We start from the raw sequence: 24,983 nt of genomic DNA, 5'->3' as shown, positions 1-24,983 counted from the left end.
CGATAAAGGAAAACTTGGTTGTCGACCACCATAAATGATTGTGCTGGTCGAGTACTGGGTGAACAGCTTTTGATTAAATTTTTTCTCATGGCAAATATGGAACAAACTATTTTTATATATAAATTTTGCTTTTTGTGCTACTACATAACATAATTAAAATATCAAAGTCCAAAACTGCATTAAACATTGGTGCCATTATCTTATACACTATATACACATATAGTATATCCTATTTATTAAATGACATAGAAGTCATTTAATAAATAGATTCAACAAAATGTATTTATACTATTTTAGAAATTTTTAAACTGGCATAATGTGCCTTTCTCATCCAGAATTGACCTGGAACTATCACTACTTGTCACATTTGGTGTAATTACTCCCAAATTAATTAAAAAACAGTAGACACCCTTTCATAAACTTGAACTTTAGACCATGTTTAGATGATTTTTGGCATATTGACAGTAGGCTTTGGTAGGGGTTATCCTTTCTGTTCTCTGCCTGTTGTGTTTTTTTTTTGTAGCAATTAATTAGGTTTTATTTAAGTATCTGTAAGTTTTGGTTCATTGTTTTGACATATTCAACATCCTTCAGCTTATGAGTTGTTCCTTCTGGTTCTTTTTTGATAATTTATCAGTGTCTTCTTTCTATTTTTGAGTATTTTTTATATTAGTTCAAAGTCCACACAAAAAAATGGGGAAATTTGTAGATATCATTAATTGCCCAGAGATTGGTAGTTTGATTATCTACAAGGATAACCATACTAAAACAAGAGATGCTGTTAACAATCTTTCAGGTCTGCCAGACTGCGTTTATTAATGATGGAGTGTCTCACAAATGAAAGATTGCTTGTTAGTTATTATAAGGTAACATTATTGATGATAAGATAACAGCAGTAATGGACACTATAAAAAAATATTCCTACATTTCTTCCTTCTCCTAGTTCTACATATTTGCAAATACTGAAGACTAACATGACCAACACAAAGATAATACAGGAAACTGTCAGAAACAATTGTCTTTTGGCTCTCATGCAATCCTTATATATTTCACTAAACGTATTACCACTACTCAGGCTAACATTAGGATAGCACTCATTATGAACATTAAACCAAATAATTTAGGGACTTCAGCGAGTTCTCTTAAACCTGTTAGTAGTAGTGGAGTGCAACACAATTGAGGTCACAGCAAGAAAATGTAGACAGTCACTACATTTATGAATAAGGTTAGTATTAAATACTCAGAAGAAAGAATTGAAAGATAATATTATTTAATGTCTCTGATGATTCTGTCAGAGGAACACACTATACAGTAGACCCCTCTATAACACGGTAGAAAAGTTCCGTGTTATATGAATCCGTGCTGTACAAGTCAATTAAATACAGATTTTTCTTATAATACTAATTATTTAATAACAATAATTATTAATAAGCTTGCATATTTAAATTGTGATCTTTTAATAAGTTAGATCTGTCATCCAATGACCCTAATACTTGATTTGTTATAATCTCTGTTTTCTTATAAACAGCAATTAGAAACAAAGAATAAGATGGAGTACTATAAATGTAGTAAAGGATTAAATCCAGAGGATTATTCCATTGGAATAGGTCTAGTTATGAAGACAATCAATTAACACTTTACAATTGTATGCATTATGCAGAATTCATGGCCTCTTTGGATAAATTGATAAACTCTATGCAAAATATTGCATCCTGAATTTCTTTAGATATTAATAATAAAAGAAGATATAACTATGAAAGAAACCAACCACCATTATAGGCATAGAATAATTTATCTGGAAAGGAAATGTCCATTGTCAGAGTAAACTATTACACATTTATTTGTCAGTTATAAAGATTTATTTTATGCAGCACTAACAAAGCAAAGATATTTTTATAAAGCTGTTACAAGTTTTTTATCAATTTTGAGTACACTTTTACAAAATTATTGCACTAATGGCTGAATTATTTATATATACAGTGACCTCTCAGTTATACGTCTCTAAAGGGACTAATGATAAAAGTCATATAAATGAGAGGGTTGTACAAAAGAGAGATCGTCCAACTTGAATGAAAAATATCAAAAATATAAATGTAACTTTCTCATTATTGATTACCACAGTTAAAAGCATTATTTCTTTTAAATTCAAAATACAAAGTTAAATCTGGCAACGTTGGTCACCCAGAAATTAATGTTCATAACCAAGTTTTGCTGCAAAAGTGGGCCTGCAGAGTGGAAGTTTTTAGAATCGCTTCGTTCTATTAGCAAACGTTTTCACAGCCCCTCCTGGGCTCTTCTTCAGGCTTCGTCGAATAGGCCGTTAACATTCGAAAATATTCAATTTAAATTTCTTTCCGGAATATTATCACGTGCGGCAGCTGGATATTTGTACTGCGCATGCTCGATGCTCCTCTCCTTTAAACGCTGTTTTCTAGGACAACCTGCCATGCGCTCGATAGGATCATTTCGTCCTTATGATTAACGCAGGTGTTACGTAATCCAGCCTTAAATATCTCTATGGCTTCTAGCCATTTCAATTGCTGTGGGTTATAGCTGGGTATAATGATTTTTGCCGCATGCAGGTCCGCCGTTATCTCCTCTTCCGACGCGTACGTCGCCAGGGCCGTGGTGTATCTACCGTGGTGTATGTCTGACTCGTGCTCCTTTAATCTCACTTTTAACGCACGTTTCGTGGAACCAATGTATGTTAATTGTCTATCGCACCTGTGATCTTCTAGTGGTATCATATATACTCCCGGAAGCCTGTCGGGGTTTGGTGGGTCTTTACTGTTGCTTAATATTCTGAAGAGAGTCTGACATCTTCTGTACACGATGTTAATTCCTTGACGGTTGGCCACGGTTTTGTAAATGGATTTCAGCACTGGATTGTATGTGATAGGTATCCTTTCATTTTCCTCCTGTGTGATATTCAATGGTTGTGCTGTTTGCTTATTTTCCTTTTGGGAGTTCTCATGTCTTCTAGACAACTTTTCAATGAGCGTTTTGCTGTATCCATGGCTTATAGCAATATTTTGGATATGATTGAGCTCCGTTTCGAGCGCTTTTTTTGTAGATGAGTGCATATGAGCCCTTCTCACTAATGCTCGGAAGGCAGCTATTTTGTATTGAAAAGGATCATATGAATTTTCTAGGAATATATGTGTGGAACGTGCTAGGCTTTCGGTATACTGATGTAAGTATATTAGCTCCTTCAAAGTTGATATCTACGAAGCAATTCTAAAAATAGAACCACACCGGGTAAAAAAGGTTAGAAGGGTTTCCTTTAAAAGCATTATTTCTTTTAAATTCAAAATACAAAGTTAAATCTGGCAACGTTGGTCACCCAGAAATTAATGTTCATAACCAAGTTTTGCTGCAAAAGTGGGCCTGCAGAGTGGAAGTACAGTACTGTATTTCTTTTGTTAAAATCTCCATAGTGTAGAAACTGGAAGTATGTGGATTTTGGAAATTTCGTTGGCTATATGAAGGTTACTTTGACATAGTTAAATATTAAGTTAAATGTCAGGGAAGTTTAATTTGTCAAAATTTGAAAAATATGCATGTAGATAATTGAGGCATGACACAAAATTCATATCAAAATCAATATATACCTGGCAACAGTAGTCTGGACATACATGACAATGTTCACTAAAGGGTTATGACATTACTACTAGTTTTATCTAAACATATAGCCAGCAGCCATTCTCTTTCTAAAAACATATGTTATGTTGAGTATCCTCTTATGTTCTTATTATCCTCGTCAGTATCCTTGTTATGTTCAGATAATTCTCTCTGCTTTCTTATTTTCCTGTTTGAACTATGGCAAAGTGATTCAATTCCGTTCTTGTGATTGACAATTATGATGGAAAAGTGAGGGAAAAATACATTAGTCTAAAACATTTGTAAGTGTTTAGAACTGAGAGAGTCGTTTAAATGAGAGATTTTAGAGATTTTCTTCCATAGGTTTCAGCCAAGACCACTGAAAAACATTTCATACCTGAGAGAGTTGATTAAGTGAGAGGTATAGATGGTGATTCAAAACTTACAGTTCAAATTTTCAGAAAAGATAGAGAATGTAAAAACAAACTATATTCACATAGCATAGTAACATATTCATTTAGCATAGTGTTTTTCAATCACTGGTCTGTGGAAAAATGTTTGATTATATTGACACTAGCACAGTTTATTATGGGTGATATTTAAATAGCATTCTGGAGTTATCTTATGTAAAGTAACTCTATATAAGCATAAATAAGAATAATTCAAAGTCACATATAATTACCAGTTTATGTAAAATTATCCATAATTTTATCTGTCTACAATTAGAAAAAGGTTGGAAAATACTGTTCTAGCACATTAGAATGGCATTTCTGATCATACATTCCTATGTGAATATGGTTTGTTCTTATGTTTTCTGTCTCTCATAAAAGTACAAACTTTTGTGTGAGGCAGAAAACACATGAATTTTTGAATCACACTGTATAAATAATTTAAATAATTTTCTCTGCTAACATATATAAATTAAGTAAGACAAAAACCTTTCACACTTTGTTTCTAGCAGTTTAATCACTAAGTACAAACGTTTTTGGCCATTTTGAATGGCCTTCTTCAGGTACAATAAGTTTGGTTGGAACATTGGTTAGCAGATATTTAAATGACGTCGCTGTTTATAAAGGTTTCTTCTTACTAGTGACGTCATTGCTAAGAAAGTTTAAACGATATCGATATCACTCTCCACCGCATGCCAATCACTCTTCGATAACCCCTTAAATTAAATAGGACAATCCACCCTCGTCGAGCTCGTTGCAATCTTTTGAGCATTTTTTAAATTTATCTCATTTTTTATTTTTCACTTTTAACGATTATCTTAACATTAATAGTCATTTGCATATCTTGGCTAAACTCAAAAGATAATTAGCAATGTTGATATCGTTTAAACTTTCTTAGCAATGACGTCACTAGTAAGAAGAAACCTTTATAAACAGTGATGTCATTAAATATCTGCTAATCGACGTTCCAACCGACCTTATTGTACCCGAAGAAGGCCATTCAAAACAGCCAAAAACATTTGTACCGAGTGATTAAACTGCTCGAAACAAAGTGTGAAAGGTTTTTGTCTTACTTATTTTAAGTAGTTCTAGCTTTGAGTGCAGAGAAGAATAAATAAATTATTAATCAATCCATACTCTAAAATAATTACCTATACAGATGACATGAAAATTTTATCCAATGATCCCTCCTTCCTGCAAGCTAATATCAACTCTTTATGCTCCACATTTGCCAGTTTTAATCTAAAAATCAATATTCATAAAACTGTTATTATGTGCTTTTCCTTAATTCACAATCCGTACCACCCTTCAATATATATTGACTCCACTAAAATAAATTATGTTCAGTCTCATTGCAACCTTGGTATCATATTTGATGAAAAATTAATTTTTCACAATCACATCTGCATTATTAAATCACTTTCCATTAGACGCGGCTTCGTTCGGCGCTTCTGTAAAAATATTTCTTCGAAATCCGTATTCAGAACCATTTTCTTTATGAATTCTCTGATCTGATATTCTTACGATATGTGCTATCGTGTATTATTGTCACTTCTTTCAAAGGAACCACAATACAGGACTCCTAAGACACAACTCTTATTTTTCTGATGTGAAGTGGATAGAGGACGTGATTAGTGATTACGATTGCTAATGTCTATTATTGAATGCATTTCAATAATATAATATACGAAGATAACAAAACTAAAATATTATTTTTACTGATTTAATGACATTTTATTTATACATGAAATATTTTTAATACACTTTTGTATAAAATTTCACTTCTGTAATAATAAAATGTAATTTTTCTATCGTTTCAGTTAAATAAGTATGGAGAGTGAATTTCAACAGATAACACAAAGTTCCAGTATTAGAAATAATTTTGGCGATGATAATTCAGTAGGTAAGACGATTAATATTTTTAATACTAGAAAAATACATTTCTAGTGGTTAGGAGAATAGGTAAAACATAAATACAGGTATACCTCGTCTTACGTCGGTAATTGGTTCCAGGTGAGGCGACGTAAGTCGAAAAACAACGTAAGTCAAATTTACTTGTGTAGTTACGACGTAAGTCATAATTTCGACTTACGTCGTAACTAAACGCCAATAATGAGCACTTAAAGACCGCTAAATAAGACGACAACACAGGAACACAGATGTTTTCATGTTTCGTTCTCTAGGATTTATGATGATTATATTAACATTTACTGTAAATATACATATTTTAATATGATTTTATGTGCTTTTAACGCTTTTCTAGTGATATTACGACTTCAATGTTTGTGGCGGACGGATTTAAAGTCGAATAAACTGATTTAAACTTAATTTTTATTTTTCCATATACTTTTTGACAAACAACGTATAATCGGGAACAACATAACTCGAGAGCGACATAACTCGAGGTATACCTGTATGGATAAATCCATATTTATATAAAGTTGGTAACATTTGATAAAAAAATTTTATATGTAATATATATTGATGGTAAACATACTTTTACATTGTCAGCATTACAAGTACTTCTCACTTTACGACCGAGTTCCGTTCCGACGAGTACGTTGTTAAGAGAATTGGTTGATAAGCAAGGAGCTTGCGCTGGGAATATAGGATTGTTGTAAAATTATACAAATTATGCAACAAACTTCAAATTTATTCGTAAAAAGACTATTATAGTACGCTTAGTGCATATGTCACCATTCGCCACTGATCGACACACAAGCTGAGAAAGGGGATTCCCCGAATTGCAGGTCGAAACTCGAGTGGTCATTAAGCGGATAGGTCGTAAAGTGAGGAGTACCTGTATTTTATCTTGTATAGTTAAGGCTGTCAACTCAGTTTATCAGTACTCAGAACATTGAGAATCCCATATTAATCAACTCCTTTATAAAATAAAATTTGATAGAATTGAACATACTTTTAATAAGTGGTAGGGATCTATTTGCATTTGTTTTATTGTCTTTATTGGTATATTTTTGCAATTATCAGAAAATTGTGTATCATTCATCTACGGCTGTTCAGATTGCATATCAATGTTTTAAGGCCTTGATTTTTGCTTAATTAATAATCTGTTTTTCTCTTGTTTTGAAAGGTTGAGAAATGAACGTGTTTAGAGTTGGAGTTAAGTAATAATTTGTTAATTCGTCATCATTTCTTTATTGTGTCAAGTAAACTTTGAATTGCATTTTAATGGAAACTGACAAGTTTCATTCACAATATGAAAATTCAGTTTTTATTCTGACAAACACTGATTGTGAAATAGGGGAACCATCATAAAATAATATCTTGCATTAAGAAGAATTTTGTAACGCAAGATAGGAGGCTAACATTTCTACTAGGAGGTTAGAAGTATATGTATAGAAGTACAGTCTAGGCCATTGACGTTGATGCCAGGTCGATCGATCTGCGCAGCTCAGGCAGTCGATCGCAATAAATTTGTCTCCAACTCCACAACTCTGACACTGACTCTATATATATATATATGTGAGACAAAGAACATATATTGATGGTTCATAAATTCTAGGAATGCTTAATTAATTGAGAATAATAAAAATGAATATGAATCTTACTTTCCGTCTAGTTACGTGGCTCAGTTTACACGTTGAATAATTTTGTCAAATCTTTAACTTAATCAACATTTATGCTTTTGTAACTGTGTATTGATGATATAAATTGTTTGTATTGTTTATCACTATTTATGTATTTTGATTTTTATGATAATTGCTCTTTAATATTAACAAGAGTAAGATATTTCAATTTTATTCTCTGTTTCCTATCAAAGATTCTCATCTGATGTTTTTTTAAAGTTAAGATGCTAGATCTAGTATCATTGATTATGAATTTTTCTGGACTCATTCTGTTCTCTATGCACCAAGAGAATATTTATTTCAAGTTCATTTTGGATGTGGTCAATGCCACAATGGAAAAAATAGATGGTGAGAGATGCGGCCTGACAAATGTCCAAAAAATTTTTGAGGGTTTTTCGACCATCTGGATTTAATGTTCAGGGTTATAGACTGATGTGTTAACTGTCTTAGCTTTCCATTAGGCTATAAATCATAATTATACAGTGGAATATGGTTCTGTTTTGGTTTGTAGCTACAAATGAATTATATAATAAAAACATTCTGTTAAATTATTAAAAATAAAAGTAATTTTATTAAATTATCTTGATTATTTCTAGATTGCAGGAAAGAAGAAATAAAGAAGAATTATGGTATTAAATCAGAATGTCGAGTTGTTTTGAAAAGATTGAATATTAAAGTAAAGTCTGAAGATTGCAAAGAAGTAGTTGACCTCCCAGATGAATATGGACACTTGAAGGTAAAATAATACAAATTTTGAAATATTCTATAAGTAAAACTTTCTTATTACATTGTGTGAGTTATTCAAAAAGTAGCTGAATCTAACAATTATGTAAAATTATATATATGTGTGATGTATCTTGACAAAAATAAATGTGTTGAGAGATGAATGGTTTCTAAAAAATAGACAAATGTCAATAGATGTATAGATTCTTTCTACAGATCTTGTTCTGCAGAACATGTCAAGCTGTGTGTGGGACTTTGTGAAGGATGAGGTGTATTGAAAGAAGATAGAGTCTTTTGATTAACTTATTGTTTTAAAACAAATACTGCTGCAGTTATCAGGGCAGGGACACCTTTCAAAACAGCAAACATAGTTTACTACCACTTTACTAAGATGTATTGAAAGGTCTATTGATGCCGAGGATAGTTACTTCAAGAACCTCCCTTAATCATCACTCCAACTTGTCATGAATTGTAATCAGATGCAATAGATTGTAATCGCAACCATTGCTGCTCCTTTACATACAAGAATTCAACATTCATAATGCTGTATCAATGTTGTTATTAATAAATCACCCTATGATTGCATAGATTTTTCCACATACTATTCTTATGTGTTCACCTTCTGAACTATGGTTATTTACCATTTCTCCTGAAATATCTTGTATATGCACATTCCTTTTTTCTGTTTATTTGCTTATTTATATATTTGATCAAAATGAAAGGTAATGCCTACCTCAGAGTACAGATTAATAAAGCTTCATAGAAAACATAACACTTGTATTGAAACTTGTGTGTTTTCTGCTCTGTAAGTAGTTCTGCTCCACAACAATGAGAAATTACGTGATGTAGCCGATAGAACACTGTTGTTTGCTCTACGTTTTTATGCCACGGGAACTTTTGAGTTATTCATAAGCGATTTAGGTAATTTAAACCAATCATCCGCTTGTAGAGCAATTAATAAAGTGAGTTTTATATTGTTCAACTCTCTGCAGATTACATTTAATTGTCAAAAAGAGAATCTGAAAGAAAACAAGTAAGTAATGCAAATCTTTTATCTTTCAATTTTATAATGAAAAACGTTATTGTTTAGTAATTACATAAGTTTTATTTTGTTACTTTACATATTTTTGTATTAGAATCATTACTTAAAATAATATATAGTCTTTTATTCATTTAATTAAATCTTTATTCAAAATATAAACTGTAAATACAATATAAAAATAATACATCTATCAAGTATATATTTGTGTTTTCAGATAACTCAAGATTGTTTTTTTATTTGAGTGGTTTTCCATGTGTTCACGGAGCCATTGACTGTACTCATATGTCAATTCACTCACCAGGAGGAGAAACTGCTGAATCATTCAAAATAGAAAAGGATATTTTTTTATTAATGTTTAAACATCTTCAAATAACAAATTAGTATCATTCTAATTGCCAGGAAGTTTTCATAATGGCGCCATACTTACAAATAGTCATCATCTGTGTGCTGTTTGAAGCAGAATTTCTTTTAGCATGTAACTTCCGAATGGTTTGCATAATCACAAACAGATTATTATTAAACCGAAAGGTCCTTTTGATGGTCACAAATTTTGCTAAAGAGTTAGCTAAATCAATATATGTTATAAGTAAAATATTGTATAACAATATTAAAAGTTTTGAAATCAAATTTTGTTGTTCGAATAAATACATATTTTCTTAAAATAAAAGAAATCTTTGTTACTCAGGAAACTCTTGTGTTGAAGAAGGAAATAAATTATTTTTAATAGTGATAATGGATATATACGGGCATAAAGCATATTTGAAGAAAATTGAAAATAGTTTAGATTTTCTATACTAAATTTAAGACAAAAAGTATTAGTTTAATATATATACATGTAGGAATAGTGATTGAGATAGAAATAGTTAGAACCAGAATTGACAACAGTCTTCTATCGTCTTGCAACCATCTCGATAGAACGATAATCTTCTTCGTAACGTCTTTCGTCCTTTCTCCCTTTCGCTTCGTCACCGACTGTCGTCTTGGTCTCACTTCTCTCCTTACTCGTTCTCGCTCCCTCATTCTTTTCATCTCCCCCGCAACCCGTCGTAAATCTTAACGGTTTAGGAATGTTACTTGTCCAAACCCCACCTACATACTAAATAAAATAAAACAAATCACTTTATAATTAAATTTTCATTTAGTTGAAAAGTTTTACACATTGAATTACTGTTCGTATATTTGCATTTTAATGTTATAGTCCTCTTTCATCGTTTGAATTTTTAGTATATGATCTTCGTTTTGTCATATTGTTCTTTAAAAATAATCTTTCTAATTTTTGTTTCCTTTGTATCACACAAATTTCTTTTTTTCCTGTTGCTGCTACTTAATTTTTTCTCTTGTTCCTTAAGTAACACAGATTTAGTTTCTGAAGATTGTACTGTACTTCTGTTGTTTTTGAGACCCACCACACACCTGGAAACATAATAGACAAAATCAATTTTTGGTAATTCATTTTACAGTATTTGCTATAGTTTAAAAATATGAAAATTGCTTTTTTGTTTTAATCATAACTCATAGTTACTGCTAAAGTTCAATTATACTATATATTATTAATTCTGTTTATATATTAAACAAATAGCATTTACAAATTCCTAATTGCCTCTGAAATGTACTAAAACGTATAAATAAAAAATAGTGAAAAACATGGACGATGGTATTCACATTTAATAAATATAAAAATACTGTTTTCACGAAGATAAAATAATTTGCTTCCATTTCTCTTCTCTGTCATTTCGCACCAGCGACAGTTCAGAAAATTGAAATGGTAGAAAAGCATTTTATCTTTGTGAAAACATAGTATTTTTATATTTATTAAATACTAATATAGACTCGCAACAACCTTTAAGTGACAAGTAAAATATTTAATTGTAATACAAACGTTTTCGACCATATTTTTCGGTTTTCTTTGGGTTAAAAGTTCCAAGATTTGAAGAGCCATTGTGCTTGAAGATTTAAAAGTTTTTTAGAACGTATCAAACATTCCGTATGAAAATTCATTTTGTGCGTGCGTAACAAGCATTGCCTAAACGAAAGAATATATCAATATTTTACAAGCACAACGGCTCTTCGAATCTCGAAACTTTTAACCCGAAGAAGACCGAAAAATACGGTCAAAAATGTTTGTATTACAATTAAATATTTTACTGGTCGCTTAAAGGTTGTTGTGAGTCTATTGTGTATTATACCTGTACTTATAAATGAGTGTGGTTAACCGTTACACAAGTTAAATACTAAAACATAACAAAATAAATAACTGAATGTTAATTCTTGCTTCAGGAACTATCTGCTCCTTCATTTATTACAGGTATTTTTATTTAGAAAAAATTTTTATTTTACCACAGATTTGTTTTATACATTTACCATTTCAATTACTTGACTGTTTTCCTGTCGGGAATTGTTATCACGTTCATTTTGTAATGGTCTAGTGATTATTCTTATAGATAACATTCTCTGTCCAACCTGACGTGTATCTGGAATTCCTCTTCCAGGTTTATACAGTTCTATTTTATTTTTTATGTTTTCTTTTACCCTTCCTGCTGTTATATATTGCAGGAAAGTATGGTGTTCGGTGAAAAAAATGACCCCCAAAATTTTTAAATTTTGAACTCGATCTTCAAAACATGAAGAAATGCAAAAAAATTGGGGGTTAAAATTTTTATAAAACTCATCTCTACCTTCAAAATTAAGATTTTTATCATTTTATAATAATTAATAATATAAAAAAGTTTTCAAAATAAAGCGACAGATGGCACAAGACACAATTTTAAATGTTTTTTTGGGGAAAGTTATGCAACTCGTCGCTGAATTTTTTCTTTTAAGTTTTTATAACTCCCAATTACTGTCCGTCTGTTTTAAGTTTAACACCTGAAACATTATTAAACTCATTACCTGTAAAACAGTATTTACAATTAATAATAGAGTAATTGGAATAAATTATAGTGATCGATCAATCTTAATCCAACTTGTTTACTATCCAACTCAAACTCCTGAAACTATACATTGACTGTATATAGTCTCATATAGGAGTTTGAATTATTAATAGTTGGATTGAGATCACGAGAAATTTTTATAAACAGTAAAACCTTTGTAAACTGGATTCGCCAAATTTTTTTTTAGTTTTGCACAGGATAATTATAACTATAACAAGTCTGCAGATATACTCTACTAAATTGCAGATCACTGCCATGTTAAAAATAAGCATGATTATCATTAATAATAAATGCTTATGTTTTTTTGGGTGTCTTCTTTTTTTTTTTAACTGCAGCAGCATTTATTTCTTTATTTTCTATAATGTTGACGTATTTTTCAGTTGATTTCAATGAATGTGCCAAAATACTTTCGGACACTTGACTCCTTGCACATATTTTTCACCATACCATGTGATTTGTTGGAACCAATCACTGTATCTGTTGGATACCAACAAATTAACAACTCTCAACCCCAGTCATATAACGAGTAAACAACCTTTGAATTAAAAAACTGTAGATTGGTGAATACGAAAATGAATAATTCTCGATACTACCCGGGGTCGATATATAACTTGAGTATGTCAACTCTCAAAATAACTCTGTGTTGGTGAATACACGAGTAAAGGGATCATTGGGTTTAGTTGGTTGACACAATGGGCTGCTCCATTTTGAGTTTCGTGTTGCTCACAATGGAACAGCCAGCTGATTTGGGATGTGATCTCACATATCCTATTGATATCACTGAAGTTTGAGATTCCAGGATGATTTTTGAAACCTGGATTCTCCAGTGTTATACTGGTGTCCTTACTTTATGTAGGTGGCAAAATAGTTAATATTTTGGAAGGCATTAATAATTTATGAGAGATAATTAGATTTCAATTATATTAGACAGAGCAAAGTCATTATTAATTAATTAGTTAAATATTAAATTTGTGTACATTAATAACAAAAGTGATAAAAATCTATATACTTATTTGAATTAACATTACTTTTTTGATAGTTTTAAGTAAATTATTTATAAATGTTACAAACTATTTGAAATTCATTACTTTGTATTGTTTATATATTGTTTAGCTTACGGAGAAGAATAAGTCTGTCACTTCTGAGAAAAGATTTAACAGAAATGGAAGAAAGATCGAAAGTAAGCAATACATTACATGTTTATTTGTTTAACGCTGTTTAAAATATCAGACTTTCTTTGATGCATAATTGTGTGTAGGTCTAATTTAACTGCCAGAGATGTGACTTATGTTAGATATTTGAAAATTTAATAATTTAAGAAAAACCCTAGATCATATTAATATATCTTTATAAATTTGATTAAAAATATGTTAATATTAAAATTATTAAATTGCAACTCATTAATATCTTCCCATTAAGTACACCTGACTAATGAAAGAGATAACAGCATTATCAACACGATGTTACAGTTGATTCTAAAAATAGGCATGATCCATTGCTACATTTGTTGCTATTGTTTTCTATTTACTTCTTTTTGTTTTAATAAACTAGAATACTCATTTGATATGCATTGCTATGTACTATATGTAAAACGTTGGGAAGTTAACAGAATACAGTTTTAATGTACTGGACTATTTTATTTACACCAAAAAATTGCAATAGCACAATAGCAAATAGAAATATTTCATACTGTTTTGAAGGACAATTTTTGTCCCCCAGTGGCTAAGCTGTTTCATTCTCTGAACACTCGGAGTTTGGTTGTGGGTTCGTGCCTCGCTGGGACGGACTGGCCATTCGGAGTTTTTCGGGTTTTCTTTACATCTGTAATGCCTGAATAGGGGTCAGTTACCCTTAAAACCTCTCAGAAGGCATCCCCCTAGGCAGATCGCCCAGTGTTGCATTGCCGTAAATTAATAAACAGAAGGACAATTTTTGCAACTATCATTAAGAGTTTATAACTTTCATAAAATTTCTTTTTCTTACTGTCTGTTTTTTCTATTATGTCAGTAAATTATTCAATATTTCCTTGTTTAAATAAATTTTTCTAATGGTTAATTAATAAATAAATAACTACTTTTTTCTCTTTTTGAAGCCATTTAGCCTTACACTTGTAGATTAGGCTAATAACAGGATGAATTACTTTAGATAATAAGTTTTATTTAAAACATTTAGTAATTCAGCAAATCTGAAGGTCATTTTTCAGTAATCTAAAGCTAGTCATTCACTAGATCAATTTCAGTGTGTGATTGAATTCTTTTGACACTTCACGTGCATAACCTGGGAAAAAACAGCTTCAAAATCGTGAAGTTAATTAAGAGCTGATTGGATTTATGAACTGGATGAACTCTTTCTTTGTGTGAATCATTTGCAGCAAATCAGTAAACAGAAAATGTCAACAGATGGTGTTACATCATTTTCTAGAATATAGCTATACTCTATCTCAACCGAGTTGAGAGTGACATAAGTAAAAACAGATAACATGATGTCTCAGACATCATTGCCAATATACTTACAATAAAATTCCATTATAAAATTTATTTACAGGTGTTTTTACATTACGTAATTATTTTCAACAAGCAACAAAATGTGACTAAGTTATCTGCTATTTGCTAATTGGAAACTACACCAGTGAAATAAATCATATTAATAAAGAACATTCAAGTAGACATGATATATGCAGAAATTTATAACTTAATAATACTTTTGTTTATTTTAAAATTAATAAGAAGTATATAGTAATAAAAATTCAAATAACGAGGTCGAGATCACTTTGCAATATACTGTACATGACAGGATTGTTTTCTGCCTCTATGTTGTCACTGTGTCTACTGAAGTGCAGATAGAGATGTGTTGATTTGTTTCAGTGATATTTGTTGAGTTTTCCTTTTGGTCTAAATCTGTTAGGTTAAATCTAATCATTGATCTTTCACAGGTAAATTGGGTATAATTGAGAAAACTCCTTGTATCTACTGTAGCATATATATGAAGACCGAAGAACAAAAGTATACATATTGGAGAAATTCCATTCTTGACCAATAGCAGACAAATGAAATTGAGTCTTGATTTAAAAGTTCTGTATTAAAATAGGTAAATTGGCAACACTTGTAAACAAACAAGGGCATTCTTCCTTGCAGGCTCTCACTGTCGACCTCAAATTGTTATTTTTATTTCCTTAAAACTTTCAAAAAATGTCAATAAACAGTGGAACCAGTGACTTATATTGTAATATTAAACAAACTATAATATTCAAATCAATATATTTATTAAAATGTTAGGAATTTCATTATTATGTTTTTAAATTTTCAGTTAAGGAGAAAGAACAGAGTGAAGAACCTGATATTCGTCATAATCCGAAAAGAGCAAAGCATAATAAATACAAAATCAACAGGAAGAGATTCAGTTTTTCAATTAGAAAATTCAAAAAAATCCAAAGGAATATTAAAAAGAAATACTTCAAGGTGATGTACACATCTCTTTCTAAAGAAGACTTCACATGTAATTTATGTACACAGACTTTCATAAATTACAAAGTACTAAGAGTCCATCTGCTCTTTCATATTGGAAAAAAACCATTTCACTGCACAACATGCGATCAGAAGTTTTCATGGGAATTTATTTTGCGAAGACACATGAAGGAACACAAGAATGAAATTCAAATTGAAATCAATAATAGAGAATTTGATTTGCAGTCATCTTCAAAATATCTTTTAGAACCTGTCGAACAGTGGAAACCTTTTGAATGTGACATTTGTGGTAAGCGCGTTATGTCGCTGAGCCGATTAGAGATGCACCATAAAACACATTCGTCTTATATTTGTAAAATATGTAAAAAGGAATTTAAATGGGAATCTTATTTGAGACTTCATATGTTAACACACAGTGAAGATCGGCCTTTCAAATGCGATATTTGTAATAAGGGTTTTAAAACAAAGTACAGTTGGCTAAAACATAATGTGGTTCATGGTGATAAAGGCGATTGTTGTTGTGAGATATGCAAAACAACTTTTAAAACGCAACAGCTTTTAAGCATTCACATGGAAAAACATAGAAAATATGACTATTCCTGTGATATTTGTAACAGACCTTTTAAAACAAACAGCTCTCTGTGTAATCATAGAGCAACACACAGAGGCAAAGTTAAATATTTTTGTGAGATGTGAAAACCAAGTTTTAAGTATAGAATTACTTTTATAAGCCATCACCTGATAAAGTTTACCAGTAATCAGTTTAAAGTGCATTGTTAAATATACTAAAAATTGAATTTTTTCCCAGTAAATTTGGTAAAAGTAGACAGACGAAGCCAAATATTTATTTTCATACACTTCCAATATTTGTTAAAGACATTTTTTTGAATTATCATATTACAACACTAAGCTGGACAGTTCGACTATTGTTTCTTTGCCACAAAGCCTAGAGTGAAATAGTGGTTTTGGTTGACAAAATGGACCATATTTATTTGAATGTGATCACTGGAATCAGCCACTTATCAATCGTGATAAAAGCGCATTCGAAAACTCTTACTCAAAAGTGTAATATCTGTAAAAGGGAACTTAAAAATAAATACAACAGTCCATTCACCAGAGAATTCTTCTTGACATACAACCATTTTAGTTGTGTAACAGACGTTTTGCATGTAAATATACTTAAAACGTCAAGAAGCTACACACATTGAGTACTAGTTTCCTTCGTTTTGTGAGACAAAGCCCTTATTTACAGCCTTTGTCATAAAATTAATTTCTTAAAGCATCAACTTACTTATTTCACCAAACAAAAAGAGCTATTTTATACCAATTATGAAAAGAAACATAAACTGAAATATCATTTAAAATTACCCTACTACCAATGTAAGATATGTAAACAAACTTACACAAAGAATTAAAGAATCATTTAATTATTTACAGTGGTTACATGCATTTCTGTTGTGACATTTGATAACTGCAAAGGAGGAAAATATCAAGGGAAAATGTTTACGATACTTTTTAATTGCCTTTCTGTAGGCAATTAAAAAGTATCGTAAATATTGAATTACGCATTAAGAAACGTGATACGTGTAATAGAATTTTCTGTTTCAGTCATACAAATATTCATGTGCAAAGCCATTTTTCACCATAAAATATTCCATGCGAAAATTCATTGAAACTGTTTAAATACAAAACGTGTTTGTAAATAATAAACGCATTTGAATTTTATATTAATTAATACAGATTTTATGTGATATTCAAGAAAACTAGCAATGCTTAAGATAAAGAGATGATTCATTTAATTTATAATAATAATGATTTAAAGTACGGTAATTTGTTTTTAAATACAGTGAACCTGTGTGAACCGGACTCTTATGGTACTGAGTACATTTTCCGGTTTGGACAGGTTTTACTGTATAGAAAACCTTGAAAAAGATTATATGTTATTTCATTTTATTTTCGTGACAAACGTTTTAAGTATTTGTAAAATTAATTTTCTAATGAAATAAACCACATTGAAACCCTTTAATGCTTTATATGTCTCGGCACAGATCATACTTCAAAATTTCTGCTTCTTTACAACATCGGCCTTGACGAGTTATACACACAGTCTGATATGAAATGCTAGAGACACTGTAAAATAATAATATTAATAAAGAAATAATAAGCACATTATGAGACAATAGGAGGGAATTGACTATTGGTTTCTTATGATATCATATAATAATTTTATCAAAAATATAATAAGAAAATATAAATGAATTTTACCATTGTTCTATGGAATGTGCTTGTCCCAAAATGATAGAGTCACTGCAACATTTAAATAATAACAGATTTTATTTATTATTATTAAGCCATACGTGTACTTTGTTTATTCATTACTTCGTAAATTATCTGGAATTGTTTTAATAAGATTTTTACTCTCCTCATCAGTGATTTCGTGCCAACCATCAGTGGAATCATTAAAGTAAGGCAATTGTCTATCTTTAATGATTTTACTGATGTATATTGATTTCCATTGCTATATTTCTTTCCTTGCTAACATACCAAGCATGTTTTCTATAGGGTCAGAAGAACGTGCGGCCAATCGATAACATGCACACTATTTGACAAAAACCACTTCCAACTTTCTTTTGCATTATGAGAGGGTGCCTTATCTTGTCGACATAAGAAAAACTTTTCTCCAGTTTTCTTCTGCAAATGGCATTTGGTGAACATCTAGTAATTGTTGATATCCTATAGTATTAATTAAAGACCAGAGATAAAATCTAGATTTGTCATACTATCCTATCAAAAATCCATACCACGCCATAATACTTTAGGTACCTTGCTGCCATCTTGAGTGAATTAATTCATTTATCCTAATATTGGGCCAATAGCTTCTTCGGCAATCTGGTCTCTTCCATATCGAATTTCTCATCACTCCATATAACCATGTTACCATATGTCGGAGCACGTCATGTGGTATTTAGTCTTCGCCAAAGGCTTCTCTTTGCGGTTTTAATTTAGAAGCAGGATATGTTTCAGAATATCACTTTCTGATTTTGATTTTGACACATTTATGGCTAGATGACATGCGATTTACCTTAAACTCATTGTAGAATTCATAATTTTCCTGCGAGCTATTACTTTTCATGGGAATTCAATGCGGGGAGTCTTTCAGATGACTTTATTTTCCATAAGATGAGAACGATTTTTCTCTCCCCATAATGAACCGTTTAACTTTTCATATATTTTGTAGAAATTCACCCAAATCTACTAATATCCAGATTATATAGTATCCTGTGTGCTATTTTGCATATGTGAAATCTGGAAGTTAACTGCTGAACAGAGATGCCTTTCTCATTTTAGGCTCATATATCCTATATGACATTTAAAATAAAATATAAATGAATTTTTTCACAGTATTATAATCAATACCCTTGCATTGTTGTGCCAAGAAATGATTGATTATGAAACTTTGTATTCATTCACTAGTGACGTTAAAACATTTTGTAAAATATCCAACGAGTTGCTTAACTATCCCGGCAAGATTTAAAACTTCTTGTGTGCTGCCATCTGTTATGATATTTTATTAAACATTTTTATATATTAAATTTTTCTAAAATGTAAAAAAAAAAAAAATAATAATAATAATTTTCAGGTAGGGACGGCTTTTATAAAAAATTGTAAATGCTAATAACGAGTAAAATCGTCATTAAGTCTGATTGTACTGGAGATGTACACGACCCCCATTATCTCTCCTCCTCGACCTTTAACCACAAAAATTTAATAGCACTAACTACCTCTAATAACAGGTATAGTGTACAGTGTACACCCATGTACCTAGCTTCAATCTGCATTATTTCTTTAGCTTCTGTTATCATATTTTAAAACTCTCTAGTTATAGGGAAAACAATGGTTTTAGAGAGGAGATCAAAGATCCTTCTAACAAACAGTGGCGTGCCGTCATTGGAAGCGATGGAAGCGTTGCTTCCTCCTTCCAATGGACCTTCCCTTGTATTTTTATAAAATATAAATTTTCATATTTTAACGTACTTTTAATTAATTAAAATTAACATTTTATTATAACTGCATTATGTATCTTTTACAAATTTCCATAGTACATGTGAAAAAAAACGATAAGATTGCTATTGTATATTGGAATAATTCGGTGGCGGAAGAAATGTCGAAACCGGGTCAGTTTCCAATCAGCCAGATTATATAGGCATTGGCAAATGCGGTTTACAGAGCACCAACGTCACAGTTTAGCTGGTAGAAGCAACACACGCATAAAGCATTCAATTTTATATCCCGGAGCGGTTGTGGGCTGTTAGCCGCCTGCTAGATATTCGGCCACCCTCGCCCGATTATGTGAATCATGATCAGACTAGATCAACGGCGGGCAACCCTCGGCCCGCGGGCCAGCTACGGCTCGCGAAAAGTTTCTATCCGGCCCGCGAGATCTTTAATAGATTATTAAATTGGAAAAATAACTAATTAATAGCTATTTTTCCAATTCTTTGTAATTTTCGAAAATGATAAGAGAAATAAATGTAGTAATTAACTTTTTATTTATTTATTTCATATTTGCAGACTAAAAAAATTACAAGTCACAAGAAGGCGTCAATTGACTACTACGGCCCGCGGAAAAAACGTAAAATTTATTCTGGTCCATGTTATAAAAAAGGTTGCCCACCCTAGACTAGATTTGTAACTTAACCCAACCGATAGGAGTTTACTGGCATGTTTTTATGATAGTTCTGCATAGTTGACAAGAGTTAAAAAAAATCTTCATTAAACTATTTGATATATTTATTCTGCTCTCCCATCTTATATTATTTACGGATTTTAATATTAAACCGGTGATATTACGATTTAGTATGTCCCATCTGTAAGGGGATGCAGAAAAATCGTGTACAATTCTAGTACAGTGTTAAAAAATTAACTGTTACTTTGGCTGCATCATTTACAACCAAATTTAATGAATGAGACGTACAATGGTACAAAAAAAGCTCTAGAATTTATTTTCCTTAAATTTACGATTTATATATCCGTTGTCATAAAAATTTGTCTTTCCACTGTTTTCCCAAGACTACGGATATTCAGGTACAAAGTAACTGGTTTCGACTTATTTCTACTAAGAAGTAGTTAAATAATTAAGAGATTAGGGAATGAGGTCATAAATAAAACCCTGCTGAAAGAGCCAGAATTTTACTTGAACAAAAGCTTAACTGAACCAATTACTAGCTCAGTACAGTGGGGAAGTGATTTCCGTGTACACCTGGTACTAAAACAAATTACAGTAGTTAAAAAACAAATGACTATTAAGTTTAACATATTTACACCTATGGTGAGAAATGTTTAAAATTTACAACAGCCCTGTGGCATCCTTTGAGGTATACTAGTGATGCGACAAAAGAGGCATTTGACATTGACCGGTATCGGCACCCTCGGGATTTGGCAGCCTGCGTGCTGCACGCGCCGCACACCTACCAGGATGTCTCTGATTCCATTCATTAGCCACTCGTAGGGAGCTACAGTATTTCACTAATTGGATTCTTTTAAGATTTAAAAAGTAAAGAATATTTTGTTATTTTTATGTACGTTTCTTTCACAAAGTTATATTTAATTATAAGTTTCTTTAAAAGTATATTTATACAATTGAAGAATTTTTTGTACTAGGTATGTATATTCATTACACATTTTGTTTTACCAAGTAAGTTTGTAAGGAACTGAGTCCAAACCTTATTTTTTATTTTATTATTATTTCCATCTTATTATCTTTTTGTTTGGGGTTTATGTTTATTTAGGACGAAGGTTCCCCACCACTCTCTTGTTAGTAATGAAAAATGAAGAAAAAACAACTCACGGAGAAATAAGCGTCATAGGAAACATCTTGCGCACTTGCGCTGCCTGGCGGAAGTAACAGTCCGCAGAAAAAAAATGGGGGGGGAGTCCCCACAATCACTATTAGAGAAATACTTGATAAACCGTCTTAAACATCTCAGAAAATTATGATAAATATTTTGTAAACGGTTTATAAGCTTTGTCGGAAACTTAAAGCTGCCAGAACAAAGTTAATGTTAGCAACTAAGTATGTAAATAAGAGGAGTAACCCAGCTCAAGTGTGACGTCACCTCACAGTATAAAACCCGTACGTTAACCGAAGAAGGAGAGGTGAGTTCCAAACCGAGGTGATTTCCAAATCGAGGCGACTGTGAGAGCGAGGTTAATTCGAAAGCGAAGTATTTTCTGATAGAAGTCCAGATTGATAATTGGATGATCCAAGGTATTAAAGAGGAGTTCGATTGACGATTTGACGATATCGAAAGGATTGAGGAAATAGTTTCTTCGTATAGTGAGGTGACGGATAGACGTTTAATTAGTAAGAGATTTTGTTCATAGTTGCTAAGTATTTGATTTGTCGAATTTCAAAGGGGAATTACTATTAAGTTAAGCTAAGTTTATTGTCGGGTTGACTTGTTGATTTTCGTTAATAAATTTTGTTTGGAATTATTGATATTTGTACGTAGTACGTTCTAGTTGCTAATTAAATATATTTGAACTTTTGATTTAACTTGATATTTATCGTTGTTATTACTAATTTTTCGGTGCACGCTTAAAAGCCCAGGCCTGGCAAACTAATCTCGAATCCGCGTAAAGTACCCGTTAGGTTAACGGAAGTTTTACCGATCGTAATTATAGTCGGTTTCCTAAGATACTAAAAAAATAGTACTTTACAAGTTTTTCTGATAATTTTAATTTTAGCCCTTATATCGTGGCTAGTGATTCAAAAATTTATCTTAAAAATGTTTCGGCTCAAGACCATATAAAGAAAAAGAAAACATTATTAAAAGAGAAAGACCAATGCCTAAATTAAATATAAATACGTCAACAAAAAATTTCGACATTTTGACGATAGAATTTATGACGAATGACGATTCTTTCGAAAAATTGAAGCAATTTGGAAATCAAAATAGAATAGAATTTAACATTGGTAGACAATATAAAATAAATATTGAAAATTATAACGAGATAATTACGATTAATAGATATACAGTCAAACCTGTTTTTATGCGGGGGATAGGGACCGCATTAAAAAAGACGCATTAAAAAAATCGCACGAAACTTCACGAATGGCTGTAAAAAATAGTTTTCGCAACACAATTAAAAAAATATGTTTTTTATGCGGTCAACAGGGACCGCATAAAAAAAGTCTCACATAGAAAATAACTCAAAACCGTACGAAATAAATTTATTGATAACAGATGTCAGCACTTGACTGCATCGTCTGGTCTATCGTCTGTTTTACATATTTTTGTCCAGGTGGTGTTTTGTTGACTTAAAAACTAAATTATTTCATTTTTCGCATATTCATGCAATAATATTACTATAATAAGTGCATTTATGCTATAATAAGTTTATTTAGCTATAATAAGTCAACGTGAGACATGACGAATCGCACGAGACTAGTCGGCAACTATACCGCACAAATAAAAAAATTGCACAAAAAAAACCGCATAAATTAAAAATTCGCATTAAAAAATTCGCACAAATAAAAATCGCACGTAAAAAGAGCGCATAAAAACAGGTTTGACTGTATATAAATTAACAGATGTTATATGTTGTTTCTCAAAGCGAGAATTGGCATTTAGAGGGCGTAGGGAATTTATTGAATCTAATAACGGAGGTAATTATATGGAACTATTATTTATTAAGTACGTCAGATAATCTATTAAAAATACATTTAAAGAAGTATACGGTTTTTACTGGCTTATCGAACAAACGAATACGAACGGGTCCTGACGCGCAATTAATGGATTGCCCCTGAAAGTCGGCTTCTTACAGAAACAGCTTCCCTATCATCAAATGTCACGGCACGCCACTGCTAACAAGTATAATAACATTGCTAATGATTTTAAATGTTACGAAGTCTTCGATGCGATGGAAGAAAATTTGGAAGAACATTTAATTTTATGTCATGCAATTTATGTAATAAAAAGATAATTTTTTACTCTTAAATTGTTTTTAACGATCGTTTTTCATTGGATTATAACAGCGCTGTACAACTTATCATAGCCCGCGGGCCATATTTTCTTCACCAAACATTTCGGGGGCCAAGAAGGTTAATAAATGAAAAGTCAGTTTATGTTAATTAAAAAAATATTTTATTTATACTAAAAGAAAAACTTTAAAATATTCGTAATATATTAACGAGAACATTGTGGCCGTAATTTTCACATAGTAAAATAATTTTAATATTAATAATAATAATTTAGTAACATAAATTTATACATAGTAAAATGTACTCGCGGGCCGTAAAAATAATTTGGCGGGCCGTATGCGGCCCGCGGGCCGCCAGTTGGACAGCCCTGGATTATAACATTAATTATATATAAATTTTGCGAAGTTGTACATATCTGCAAAACATCATGTTGAATAGTCGTGCGCTTGCTTGGAGTTCCACTCAATACTTTACCATCATATTTCGTTAAAAATTGCAGAAATTACTATTTAAATTGAGTCTTTTGGCAAAGACAGTAGGTGGAAGTAAACTGCTAATGTTAAAGGTTTAAGTTGCCTTCTTGTAGTTGAATTCAAAATTCTGTTCACAGTTTTGTTTCTTATTTGAAATTCTTTTTAGTTTTAAGAAGCCGGAGAAAATGGAATGTAGTGTACTTGCCATCTGAAATATAAATTAAAATCATTATCGAATCTGTTTAGAAAAAAGTTATCGAAGAAAATATTAAAGGCAAAAGCAACCTTGAAAACAATTGTCTTATCTACAACTAAAAATCCGCCTATTGTATTAGACAGGGAGACTTTTCCAAATCTTTTCATAAAATCCAAAATCTGAAAGTACGAATAGAAAATAAAAAAGAATTATTTATTAAATAATCATAAAAACACATACCTTTAGTTTTCTTTTCAGTCCAATATCGCATCCCGCAAATTGTCTGGCGTCTTGAAACGTGTTTTTCATCTGCAGCAGAGAAAACAGTATAAAAGTAAATTAATAATAAAAAAACATGTCACTCGTGTATATAAAATGTAATTACCGTAAATGCAAGGGAGCACAGCAGACATCCAGTTATTATGCAAATACACGTGAATATTACCACGAGTAAAAATCTTAAAAATTTAATGTAATAATAAGATTCCAAAAATAAAAATGCGTAGCAAAAATAACTTGTGCACCAAAGAATAGC

The 24,983-nt window shown here is 31.2% G+C and overlaps 1 protein-coding gene and 1 long non-coding RNA gene across 5 annotated transcripts in view; one reads left to right on the top strand and one right to left on the bottom strand.

Annotated features, from left to right (window-relative positions):
* Window positions 1-17,290, top strand: part of LOC136968805 (zinc finger protein 39-like) — a 69,887-nt gene extending 52,597 nt beyond the window's left edge. For 3 of the 4 annotated variants that reach the window (XM_067262841.1, XM_067262842.1, XM_067262844.1), the window contains exons 2-5: window positions 5,870-5,952; window positions 8,233-8,372; window positions 13,445-13,511; window positions 15,638-17,290. In XM_067262841.1, coding sequence (XP_067118942.1) covers window positions 5,880-5,952; window positions 8,233-8,372; window positions 13,445-13,511; window positions 15,638-16,491 — 1,134 coding nt within the window. In that variant the 5' untranslated portion in view covers window positions 5,870-5,879 and the 3' untranslated portion in view covers window positions 16,492-17,290. The remainder of the gene's footprint in view (window positions 1-5,869; window positions 5,953-8,232; window positions 8,373-13,444; window positions 13,512-15,637) is intronic. The other variant, XM_067262840.1, reaches the window with a different exon arrangement.
* A 7,065-nt stretch (window positions 17,291-24,355) lies between these two features.
* Window positions 24,356-24,759, bottom strand: LOC136968810 (uncharacterized). Its single transcript, XR_010879701.1, has 3 exons — window positions 24,689-24,759; window positions 24,538-24,627; window positions 24,356-24,460 (listed from the first exon to the last, which is right to left on the bottom strand). It is a non-coding gene; the product is annotated as an uncharacterized lncRNA (long non-coding RNA).
* Window positions 24,760-24,983: the final 224 nt, after the last annotated feature.

This window comes from Centruroides vittatus, unplaced genomic scaffold (assembly GCF_030686945.1).
Source record: "Centruroides vittatus isolate TY-2023 unplaced genomic scaffold, ASM3068694v2 contig_16, whole genome shotgun sequence".
Classification (NCBI taxonomy): Eukaryota; Metazoa; Arthropoda; class Arachnida; order Scorpiones; family Buthidae; genus Centruroides; species Centruroides vittatus.
Note: the sequence above shows the minus strand (reverse complement) of the source record. Positions and strands in the feature narration are given on the sequence as shown.